Source organism: Pelodiscus sinensis, chromosome 1, assembly GCF_052426305.1.
Source record: "Pelodiscus sinensis isolate ZL-2025 chromosome 1, ASM5242630v1, whole genome shotgun sequence".
NCBI classification, from domain to species: domain Eukaryota; kingdom Metazoa; phylum Chordata; order Testudines; family Trionychidae; genus Pelodiscus; species Pelodiscus sinensis.
In genome coordinates, this window is record NC_143052.1 from 208,110,377 (window position 1) to 208,122,446 (window position 12,070).

The following is a 12,070-nucleotide window of genomic DNA, read 5'->3' on the forward strand; positions in this document are numbered from 1 at the left end:
GGGGAGTGCTTAGTATTTCATTACACATTAAGGACCAGACTGTGCTCCATCTAAGTTCATTAGGGCAGGGGCTATAAATTATTCTTTGTTTGTCTAACACCTAGCGTCAGGGAACCCTCATCACAGATGTATCTCTCAACACTACTGGACTGCAAATAAGAAATACTGTTCTTTTTTTATCAAGGGATTTTGACCCAACACAGACTAATGTTCACAGATTCAAAGCATGGGATTTATTTATTTTTTACCAGCCTGCACACTCCTACCTTTCACAGATTATTCAGAAAGTTATTTTCATCTAGTTTTTGCCTTCCAAAACAAAACAGTGAACTATAAATAAAATCATTAAGAAAAAATTCTATTACATGCTTTTGTTCCTAGGCTGATCAGGGCTTCAGTGGTTCTGTCTGTTTTTAATTCGTGTGTGTTGTGGCAGGAAAGCTTAAGAGAACTATAGAACTAATTAGAATATTTTTTGATTAAATGAATTTCATAGAAATTTATTATAGGAGAAAAACTGGGCAAACGGCTTAACAATGTCAAAATGTTTCAAATGTTTTGAAAATATTTTGTTTTTTAAAACATTGTAATAAAGATAAGTGTTTTGATTTTGACTAAAGAATGTCCATCTACCCCCAACTTTTTTTTCCCTCTGAGATAGTTCTTTTGAGGAGAATTTAGCAAAATATGGAGTTTATTCCTAATTAAAATGATGACAACTGAAGATCAATTTAAAAATCCTTCATAAACCAGACTTTCCATCATCTGCACAACACTGCTTTAAATATTTATTGACTTAGAGTTGCAATCTCTTCTGTGATGTCTTAACATATAAAAAAACAGCACTTGGATGTGGCAAATGTAAAATAGAGTCTGTAAAGGTACTGGGCTCTGTCTGCTCTGTTGGATCAAAACACAAGAAATGGGCCTTATTACGTTGAATTCTTTTTATAATCTGAAATGGACAAAACCCCAAGGGTGTGTCTACACTGGGCCACTTATTCCGGAGAATCAGCCGCTTTTCCGGAATAAGCCGCGAGCTGTCTACACTGGCCCTTGAATTTCCGGAAAAGCAACGATGCTGTACTGTACAAAATCAGCCGCTATTCCGGAAACCGTACGATGCTCCCGCTCGGGCATAAGTCCTTTTTCCGGAAAAGCTTTTCCGGAAAAGGGCCAGTGTAGACAGCTTTTCCGGAAAAGCAGAAGAAACGTAAAAAAGCGGTTTGGACGGCGGGAGACCCCGTAGAAGCCACGGACTTCCGCATTACCCGAGGGCTTAAAGAGCCAGCACGCTACTGGCCGCACGTGGCAGGAGGCCCTCAGAGACCTCCCTTCCCAGCTCTGCGACGTGGCAAGTGTGCTGCCCAGCCACCTCAGCGGAGGCATGGCAGCTCGAGGTGGTCAGCCACCGTCACCCGGGGCAGAGGAGGAAGCCCCCAGGGGCCGGAAGCGCAGGGCCCCATCCTGGACCCCCAGGGAGCTGGAGGCCCTCCTGGACCTGTGGGAGGAGGAGGAGGGTCTCCATGACCTCCAGTCCCGCCGCCGGAATGCTGAGCTGTACACCCGGATGGCCCGGAACCTCGCCCAGCAAGGGCACCCCAGCCGCAACTGCGAGCAGGTCCGCTCGAAGGTTAAGGAGTTGCGGCTGGGGTACGTGCGGGCCACGGAGGGGAGGGGAGCAGGGCCTGATGCCTGCCCCTATTTTGAGCGGCTGAACTCATTTTTGGGCGAGCCAGCCCCGCAAGGCCCAGCTGTCCCCGTTGACACCTGCCAGCACCCCCCGATCATTCGTCCCACCGAACCGGAGGAGGAAGACGACAGAGGCGGCGCTTCGGGAGAGGAGGCCAGCGTTGCCACCCAGCAGGCCCCCTCCAGCAGCTCCTCTGTGGCCGGGGAGGAACCCACTGGTGAGTCTTTGAAGGTTACACTCCCAAAGGGCGGGGGGCGGGGGGGAGCGAGACCCAAGTGTCCGGAGGGGGGAAGGGGAGAGCATGTCACTCAGGCCACGTGAGCTGCACGCTGCATAGCATGCGGCAGTTAGCAGCACGTGCAACCACGTGCAGCCTGGTGACTGAGCGGCAGGTGGCCGTGGCAGGCAGCTGCGGGCACGGCTGGGACCGTGCTTCTCACACACATTTCAGCGGGATCAGGGGGAAGGGTGGATGCCGGCTGGAACCGGCCAGGGCCCGAGGGACTCAGCCCAGAGCCTGCTGCTCCACCAAGGGGTGCAGCACAGGGAATGGCACACTGTCCCAGGCCTGGCTGTGAGGCACAGCCAGCTGCTCCTGGGATAAGTGCAGCGTCACAGTCCTGTGACCGTGGACCGCCACCGAGCCGCTCACCTGCTCCCAGTGCCTTGGCAGGTTCCCCGAGGGAAGTCCCCACTGCGGCCACACCTGTCCCTGGGCTACCAGGCTTGCGGGAGGGATAGTGGGAGGGAGATGGGCCCCTGAGTTTTGCTGCAAGGATGGGACATCCCCCCACCCAGTCACCCTTTCTGGTTCTGACCAGGAGATATCGCACGCAATGGGATCTGAGAGCCCAGACCGCCACTGACAGGTGTGCTCCCAGGCACTGCGTGGGGATGCATCTCGCTCCCTGTCAAACACCAGTGATTAGCCCTAAGCTTTTCACAGTGTCCACCGGCAGGGAGTTCCACAGGTGAACGCAGCACAAGCACCCTCCTGCCCTGCACGGAGCCAGGATACAGACCGGTGCTTACAATACTGCAAGGAGGACCCTACTCCCAGGGGTGGTCCTTCTTGCCAACATACAACACCCCCCGGGAGCAGGAGGGGAACTGAGTGGGCCCAAGCCACAACTGTGCGGTCACCTGGGGCTCTGGGGTGGAGGGCATGGAAGTGTGGGGACAGTGGATGGCCTGCCTGACTGACCCGTCCTTTCTTCTCTTCCCTGCAGCGGGACCCAGCACCAGACCAGCGACTCCAGCAGCAGCGGCACCCCCAGCTGCCCAAGCCCGGAGGACCAGGCTCCGACACCGGGACCAGCTGCTTCGGCGTCATGTCACCGCGGTGGAGGGGATCCAGACCTCCATTGCGGAGCGTGTGCAGGGGGACCAGGAGTGGCGGCAGGAGGGATGGGCTGCGTTCCTGGAGGAATGCCGCGAGATGCGTGCCACAATGGGCACCCTGACGGCACATTTAATACATGCCATCCACTATGGCATGGCCGGACCGCATGCCCCCGCCATCCCTCCGGGAGCACAGCCCATGCCCCCTCCTATCCCTGCTCCTCTCCCAGCTCCTGCTCCTCTCCCTGCTCCTGCTCCTGCTCATGCTCCTGACCCTGACCCTGCTCATGCTCCTGACCCTGACCCTGCTCATGCTCCTGACCCTGACCCTGCTCATGCTCCTGACCCTGACCCTGCTCATGGTCCTGCTCCTGACCCTGAAGACCGTGCTCCTACTCGTGCTCCTACTCGTGCTCCTACTCGTGCTCCTACTCGTGGGCACCTCAGCGTGCAGGCTGCCCCAACGCGGTCTGCCCAGCGTGGGCAGGTCCGCCCCCAGAGGGGCGCTCGCAGGGGCCACCCGTCCCAGTAACTGCCCCCCCCTCCTTCTCGCAGTTAAAGCTCCCCCCCCTCCTTCTCGCAGTTAAAGGTCCCCCCCTCCTTCTCGCAGTTAAAGCTCCCCCCCCCTTCCTTCTCGCAGTTAAAGGTCCCCCCCTCCTTCTCACAGTTAAAGCTCCCCCCCCCTCCTTCTCGCAGTTAAAGGTCCCCCCCTCCTTCTCGCAGTTAAAGCTCCCCCCCCCTCCTTTGTAAATAAAAAGTTCTGTTTTCATTTCAATCTTGTGTGGTTATTGTGTTCCTCTAGTAACTGTACAGAAATTATGTGAGATGCCAATTAGCCACTTCAATTTAAAGAGGGTTACAACTGTGGACAACAAATTCATGACTCTATCACCGGGGGGGGGGGGGCTTTTTCAGTGGTCATTGGTTCGCGGCGCATAAAGAAATACTTGAGACTTTTCAGTAAAGATGTAAACCAGAAACTATATTTACATAGCAACAAACAAGCAGAAAAAAATGGTTACAATATGCAGTACAGTACACATTCAAAAACATAAGTTAGGCGCAGGGAGGACGATTGTGGTGTTGCTGGCCACCTCGATCCTTTGGTCCTTCCGGGCCTCAGGAGAGGAACAGCCAGGAGATCCCTCGACGGATGACTGTGGTGTTCCTGGCCATGTCAGTCCTTTGGGCCTTCCGGGCCTCAGGAGAGGAACAGCCAGGAGATCCATTGAAGATGGCACTGATGTAAGCCTTCGACACAAGTCCCAAATCCTGTTGGCTGTTCCTCAGGACGGCGATGGTGGCCTAAACCCTAGCCTAACTTAAAAGAAAAACCCTAACTACACCCGACGCACCCGACGAACAGACTCGATGACGGCCGCGATGTGCTGTGACCCGACGCTTTACTATACTATGGGGAGGGGGGAGGTAAGGGGAGGAGGTGGGGAAGGGTAGGAGCTGGGACGGAGTACTCTGGGGTGACCCAAGCGACCCTGCTACGGGGCTTGGGCAAACATGTCCACCAGGGCCTCTCTAATGCGCACCGCCTCCTGGCGCGCCTGGCGGATGGCAGCTGTGTCGGGCTGGTCCAAGGTCTGTGCCTCAGCTGCCACCCATGCAGGGAGGAAGGCCTCCCCACTGCGCTCCACAATATTGTGGAGCACGCAGCACGCGGCCAGCACTTCTGTTGCATTCTGCTCACCCATGTCGAGACGGGTGAGCAAACAACGGAAGCGGGCTTTTAACCGTCCAAACGCCAGCTCCACTGGGTTTCGGGCCCGGTTGAGGCGGTCGTTGAACCGGGCCCGGTTCTGGTCCGGCTGCCCCGTGTAGGGCCGCATGAGCCAGGGCATCAGGGGGTAGGCCGCATCCCCGACGATGCAGATGGGCATCGGCACATTCCCGACAGTCAAGTCCCGCCAGGGGAAGTAGGTGCCCGCCTCCAACCTCTGAAACAGTCCTGAGTTCCGGAGGATGCGGGCGTCGTGTGCCCGGCCGGACCAGCCGCCGTAGATGTCCAGGAAGCGACCCCGGTGATCCACGAGGGCTTGCAGGACGATGGAGCAGTACCCCTTGCGGTTCATGAAATGGCCCGCTCGATGCTCCGGGGCCCGGATGGCGATGTGGGTGGCGTCCAGGGCTCCCCCGCAGTTGGGGAACCCGAGGGCAGCGAAGCCGGCCATGGTCTCATCGACATCGCGCAGGCGGATGATTCTTGGCAGCAGGACGTCGTTGATGGCGTGGACGACCTGCAGAAGGGTGCAGAGAAACACAAGGGAACACATTACATACAGCCAGGGGTGAGTGTGCGCTCCCTTGGGTCCCCCCCTTGATTCCCTCTGTACACACACACACACACACACACACACACACACACACAGGGCCCCCCTCGCCCCACGCCCCCCCCCCACCAGTGGGCCGGTGCAAGGGAGGGACGGTCGAAACCCCTGAGCGACCCAGCCTGGAGTCTTGGGTGTCCCTGGGCCTGGAGTGGAGCACCCTCCCCTATCTCACTCCCCCTGGGACTTACCTGGATGACGATAACACCAACGGTGGATCTTCCCACCCCGAACTGGTGTGCCACCGAGCGGTAGCTGTCCGGTGTGGCCAGCTTCCACAGCGCGATGGCAACCCTCTTGTTGACGGGGATGGGTGCCCGCAGCCGGGTGGCGGTTCTCTGCAGCGCGGGGGTCAGCCAGGTGCACAGCATCAAAAAGGTCCGCTTTCTCATTCGGAAATTCCGGACCCACTGGTAGTCGTCCCATCGTCCGAGGACCACACGGTCCCACCAGTCGGTGCTCGTTTCCAAAGTCCAAATGGGCCGGTCTATCGTTGGGTGCTGATGCCACGCGGTTGCCAGGACCTCCCTGGTGAGGGAGTCCAAGGCAATCTCTGCCTCCTGGTATGTGTACAGCAGGGCACCAGCCTGCAGCACGAGCTCCAGGCACCTGTACAGGTCTAACAGGGGCCCGAGCAGGTACATGGCCATCCACGGCTCCATAGCAGACAGTGCAGAGCAGAAAAAATAAAATGCCAGGAAAAGCTGGTGGGGGGGCCAAAGGGTGGTGTCCCCAAAACTCACAGGGCAGCCACCGACCCTGTGAAGGGTGCCAGTCTCTGGCAGAGGTCACAAGGCACGGGAGCACGAGACAAACGGCTGCCCGGCGAGACCCCTTTAACCACGCGTCTGGACGGAGCTCCGGCCCCGCCCCCGGAAAGGTCTGGTGGCCTTTGCCCTTTTCAAAATGGTTCCGGGCTTTTTGCTTTTCCGGAAAAGCGTGCCGCCAATGTAGACGCGCTTTTCCGGAAAAGCGCATCGTTATCGCGGAAACTCCGTGGCCAATGTAGACGCTCCTTTTCCGGAAAAGCTGAAAACGGAATGTATTCCGTTTTAAGCATTTCCGGAAATTCATGCCAGTGTAGACGTAGCCCAAAAGAAAATAAGACAAGCTTTGAGATTTAGGCTTAAAAATAACTTGAAGAAACATTGGGTGTCTGACAGAAACATGATTTATCTAGGAAATCTGCTGTATTCCTTTTTAATAGTGTTGGTCATCCCTTACTTGCCTACTGGCTCCATACCTTGTTCATAGTGGGAAAAGAGGTGATTACTAGTGAATAATCTATGTTTCTACATTATGATTATTACTACTACTGTCTGAAATGGTTGCTGCATTTTAAAAAAATCACAGTTCATTCTGCAGATGGTGATAGCTCTACTAACACTTCTATTGTTAGTTTGAAAGTCAAGTGATCATTTGTGTAGGTGTATGTGTGGGAGCAGTGCAAAGAATTACAAGGATTTTCTCCCACACGCAATCCACATGGAAAAGAGAGCCATTTAAAACAATGTTCTGCTCTTCCGGTATTTTTACTTATTCCATTATTTAATACAAGAGTTCTAGTGCACAATTTATCTTCCCACCCAGATTGTATCTGTTTAAAATAACATGATCTTTTCTGTTTGTATCTTTGATTTTTTGTTCAGTTTTAAATTTTTATAAAAAGCTCATACATTTTGTCAAATCCTAAAATTTAGAAAACCTGCTCTTTATAAATTAGTGATTATATTCCATTTGGCAAGAATATAAATTGCTTGCCAAGTGGTTGTAGTTGTATTGGTCCCAGGATAACATAACTGAGGAAAAACTCTGTGCAGTTTGAAAACTTATCTCTTTAACAAATAGAAGTTGGTCCAATAAAAGACATTATCTCCCCCACCTTGTCTCACATTTAATTTATCCTTCTATTGTTTATCAATAATTATACATTAGTTTGACTTCGTGGTAAGTGGTAGTTCCATAAAAAAAAATCCTGTGAGTTTTGTAGTCTCTTCAGTTTCAGTGGTGGCTGCACAAACAGGAAATGTAGCTTAACTGGAATATAAATATGTCTTTTCATTGTACTGCTGACACAGTTTAAGACAGACATATGTTGTCTGGACAATTCTACTAAGTTAAATATCTGCATAGTTTGAGCCATTGTTTCAGTAGTAACCTTTATTTTATAATGCCACTATTATGACTGAAAATTTCCAAGAAATAAACAAAATAGTATAAACTGGGTCACAAATGAAATAAATCATCCAACAAAGTGTCTAAATATAACATTCCAAGCTCTAGAGCTGTCCAGGTTGCAACTAAAAACATTTAGTTTTTCTGCAGGAAGATTTGTTCAAACCAATTGAGAAGGGATGTTAATATTCCATGAAATGAGGTTCTTGGTCTAATATTTTCTAAAGGAAAATTAATTCCTTTAAAAATTGGAATTGATATTTTCCCATGAAAATTCTAATTTCAACAAAACCATGTTGTTTATTTAGGAACTTTCCAGAGGAGGAATGTTGACCAACTTTAAAATACGGCTACGGTAAATGGTTCAATAGGTAACTTGGAGTTGTTAGAATCAGCAATTCATTAGGGACTTCCTACAGATATCATATGTTACTGAACCAAAGTACCAGTGAAAGAATGCACACCCACATGACCAAATTGTTGACTTTTAGGCCATCTTTCACTGAGCACTGATTTCATTTGTGAGGGAATTATGGGTTTCCAGCAAATCTTTCCTAACAGCTAGGGGCTAATGTGACATTTTACCAGAGACCTTCTTCAAAGGAGTTTTTCATCTACTTGTCTATACTTCTACCTTGACCTAGACAAATATGATACATCAGTACAGACAATTATATCACCAAGCCACACCTCGATATCCTCTCCTGTCATCACTATGCCAATTTCATGACAAAATGTTTCCCAGGGCACATTTCCATTTCTTCTTTAGTGTGCATTTTACAAATGAGCATGGTGAATAACATACAGTGCACATTGTTTTCAACTGACCTCACCTTATTTTTTATAATTCAGCTCTGTAGTCATATGCATCCCTTGCACAAAGGCTGGTATGCTCCTACTTGACGAGCTAGTGGAATAGCGAATCAGTGAGGTTGTAGGAGAAGGAAACAGGCTTTTGGGAATATGGGGAGGAAAAATTTACAGGGAAAATGCTTTCTTGGGAGAGAGCAGGACAATGGATGGATGGTGGATTTTGATGGCAATGTTGAAAAGTGAAAGTAGCCTAAAAACTGAAGGGTGATTAAATGAAACTATTTTTTCCCACCAACGGGTATGTCTACACTACAGCGCTAATTCAAACTAACTTAGTTCGAATTAGTTAATTCGAACTAAGCTAATTCGAACTAATGCATCTAGAACTAAAAACTAGTTTGAATTAGCGTTTTGCTAATTCGAACTAGCGCGTCCACACTGATTGGATGCACGGGCGCATTTAAGGGCGGCTGAAACCGGTTCTGGCAGGGCATCAGGTCAGTAGTTGCGTTGTGTGGCTGCTGTCTGAGGCTATCTGAGGCTCGTGCTTAAAGGGACCCCCCCCCCCGGACAGCCGGTTCTCAGCTTTTCCTGCTTGCTTGCCAACCTCACCGAAAGCGTTGGTCTCTGTGCCCGTCTGTGTCGGTGCTTCCCTTCGGGGACGCCGCCGCAGGTGGCAATATGGAGCCAGAGCTCGCCCTGCACCTTCTGGTGCACTTTCTGGACTTGCTGCTGCAAGCCTGCCAGCAATGGCTCGAGGCTGCCTGGCACCACTTGGTGCACGTCAGCCCCGGCACCGGTGTGCCCTGCTGCATCTGGCGTCTGGACACCAGCAGCGACTGGTGGGACCGCATTGTCCTGGAGCACTGGGAAGACCGACAATGGACCCAGAACTTCAGGATAAGGAGGGACACCTTCCTGGATCTCTGTGAGTGGCTCGCCCCTGCTCTGCGCAGAAGGAACACTCGCATGAGGCCTGCTATCCCCCTCCAGAAGTGGGTGGCCATTGCCCTCTGGAAGCTCTCCACGCCGGACAGCTACCGATCCGTCGGGAACCAGTTCGGCGTGGGGAGATCCACCGTCGGAATGGTGCTCATGCAGGTATGGCACTCGTCAGCCACTGCGCCGGGAGGGGAGGAGGGCTGCAAGGAGGGAATGGGCCGCCCCAGGGACAAAGGGGGGGGCTGGAGGAGGCAAAAGCGCCCCACACCGGAGGGGTCGGTCTGTCCCGGCCGTACTACATGCCGCCAGGGGGGTTGCTTCTGGGAGTGGGGCGTGGGGCGCCTCCAGGGCACGAATGCTCCCATCCACCCAGGCGCCCCACTGATTGGCGCTTTACTGAGTCTCTTTCCGCAGGTGGTCAAGGCCATCAACCGGGTGCTGCTCAGCAGGGTCGTCCGCCTCGCCGACCCAGATGCCGTCATCTGGGGATTCGGCGCCCTCGGCTTCCCCAACTGTGGGGGGGCCATCGACAGGACTCACATCCCCATCCGTGCCCCGGAACACCAGGCGTCTCATTACGTGAACCATAAGGGGTACTTCTCCATCCTCCTGCAGGCCGTGTGTGACCACCGGGGACAGTTCACAGACATTAATGTGGGCTGGTCCGGCAAAGCACACGACGCCCGGGTGTACCGCAACTCCTTCGTGTGCCAGCGGCTGCAGGACGGGACCTTCTTCCCCGACCGCCACAACAGGGTCGGGGACGTGGACATGCCCATCTGCCTGGTGTGGGATGCCGCCTACCCACTGCAGCCGTGGCTGACGAAGCCCTAGATGGGGCACCTCAATCCCTCCCGCCAGGCCTTCAATGCCAGGCTGACCAGGGCCTGCATCGTGGTGGAGGGGGCCTTCGGGCGACTGAAAGCCTGCTTTCGATGCCTCCTCACCCGTCTGGACCTGGCCAAGCTCAACATCCCTCCCATGATGGCAGCATGTTGTGTGCTCCACAATTTATGTGAAAGAAAGGGGGAGGCTTTCCTGCCAGCCTGGATGGCTGAGGCTGACTGCATGGCTGGCCACTACGGTCAGCCCCACACCGCCGCCGTCCGGGAAGCCCAGCGGGGGGCCGTCCGGATCCAGGAAGCCCTGCGAGAGAGCTTCCTGGTGGAGGAGGAGGACTGACCTCTCCCTGCATGCCCCACTGGGGCCTTCTTCCACCCAACCCCCCTTCCCCTTTCCCCTCCCTACCTACTGTCAAATAAAGACACCTGTTTTTCAAACAAAAACGTCTTTTTATTTTACATAACTGGGGTGGGGGGAGGGAGGAAGGAGGGTGGGAGAGAGGAGGGGGAAACCTGGGACGAGGGAGCTGGAAGGGGAGGGAAGGGAGGATTGGAAAGGAAAACTCAGGGGTGGGGGTCCGGCTGCCTCTCCTGTCTCGCAACACTGCGGGTCCGGGGGCGTTGGTGGGGAATGGTTGTGGAGGGTGGGGCAGGAGGGACGGGGGGTGTGGAGGAAGCAGGAGCAGTGCTCACAACCTCCTCCGGCGCAGCCTCAGGTCCTCCTGGATCCAGTGGTCCTGGATGCGGAGCTGGTGCTCCAGGAACCGGAGGTGCCGTCTCTGGTAGTCCTCTTGGTTCCTTGGTGTCACTGGTTAGATTGTGGATATTCTCCAGCAAGCCCATAAATTTTCATATTGGGCATTCTGCAACAATGTGGTGCATATTTCTCAGACTGCCACAATCACAAAGTGGAGATGGCAACAAATTCCACTTATGCAGTAGGTAACTGCACCTGCACTGACTGGTCCTAAGCCACTTTAGAACACACCACAGTCTCCAGGAAAGATCGAAACCTTTCTGCTTAGTGGTGGGATCCGACACAAAATGTTTGTTTGGGACGTCTACTTACCGCCATTCAGCTTGCTATAGTTCCTTAACATTGGTCGTGACTTCCTTCGCTCACTGCCAGGGGGGCTTGTGGATTTTAGACATGGTATTGAGGCATTTCTGTATGGGAAGCGATTGCTAATACTGTTGTTGAGGTGCACATGAAACCGGCATTCACTAAGCATTGCTGTCAATCGCCAAAGCGTCTGCTGGCACTGAATCAATCTCGATAGTTTGCATAGTAGTCCCTTGTACCGCACTGTATTGTATGCAGCTGACAGATTGACAAGAGCTGTGCTGGTCTTTCTTTTTGCCAGGTAGCCGGCTTCAATTGTGGTTGTGCGGGCCAACACCTGGTTGCACTTACTTCTGCCTGGCCTGAAACCAGCCTGATCTTTTGATAACCCCGCCTCTATGGTGGCAGACCAACGAGCCAGCACTGCATGCTACATCACTTTGCTGGTAGTGGAAAGGAGCACTATCGGTCTGTAGCTTGAAGCACTATCTGGTGGTTTTCCATTGTTAAGTATTGCAATCACCTTTGCTTGTTTCCAGTTTGTAGGAAGAGAGCTTGTTTGGTGGATAGACACGAAGAGTGCAGCCAGTAAGTTCCTCCCCTTTGATCCTAAGTTCTTCAGAAACTCAGGGAATATCCAGTCTGCACCAGAGACTTTCTTGTTCTTTGAAGCCACTAATGTTATTTTAATTTCTTCTTCTGTGTATGGAGTGGAGAAAGTGATGGATTTTGGGCATCACTAGAAGTTTTGGTTACACTCCCTTTTGATCTCTCGCCTACTGTCTTTGTCTGATGACATCTTTGATGTTCTGAGGAGATGGGAAGCAATTTGTTTGGCAGTTCCCGCTGACGGTTGTAGCTT

The 12,070-nt window shown here is 52.7% G+C and overlaps 1 protein-coding gene across 1 annotated transcript; it reads left to right on the forward strand.

The window, feature by feature from the left end:
* The first annotated feature begins 985 nt into the window (after nt 1-985).
* LOC149525696 (uncharacterized) lies at nt 986-3,646 on the forward strand. The gene is made up of 2 exons (XM_089774692.1): nt 986-1,910; nt 2,923-3,646. The coding sequence occupies exons 1-2, from the start codon at nt 1,388-1,390 to the stop codon at nt 3,564-3,566; spliced, it is 1,167 nt and encodes a 388-aa protein (XP_089630818.1). The 5' UTR covers nt 986-1,387; the 3' UTR covers nt 3,567-3,646.
* Nucleotides 3,647-12,070: the final 8,424 nt, after the last annotated feature.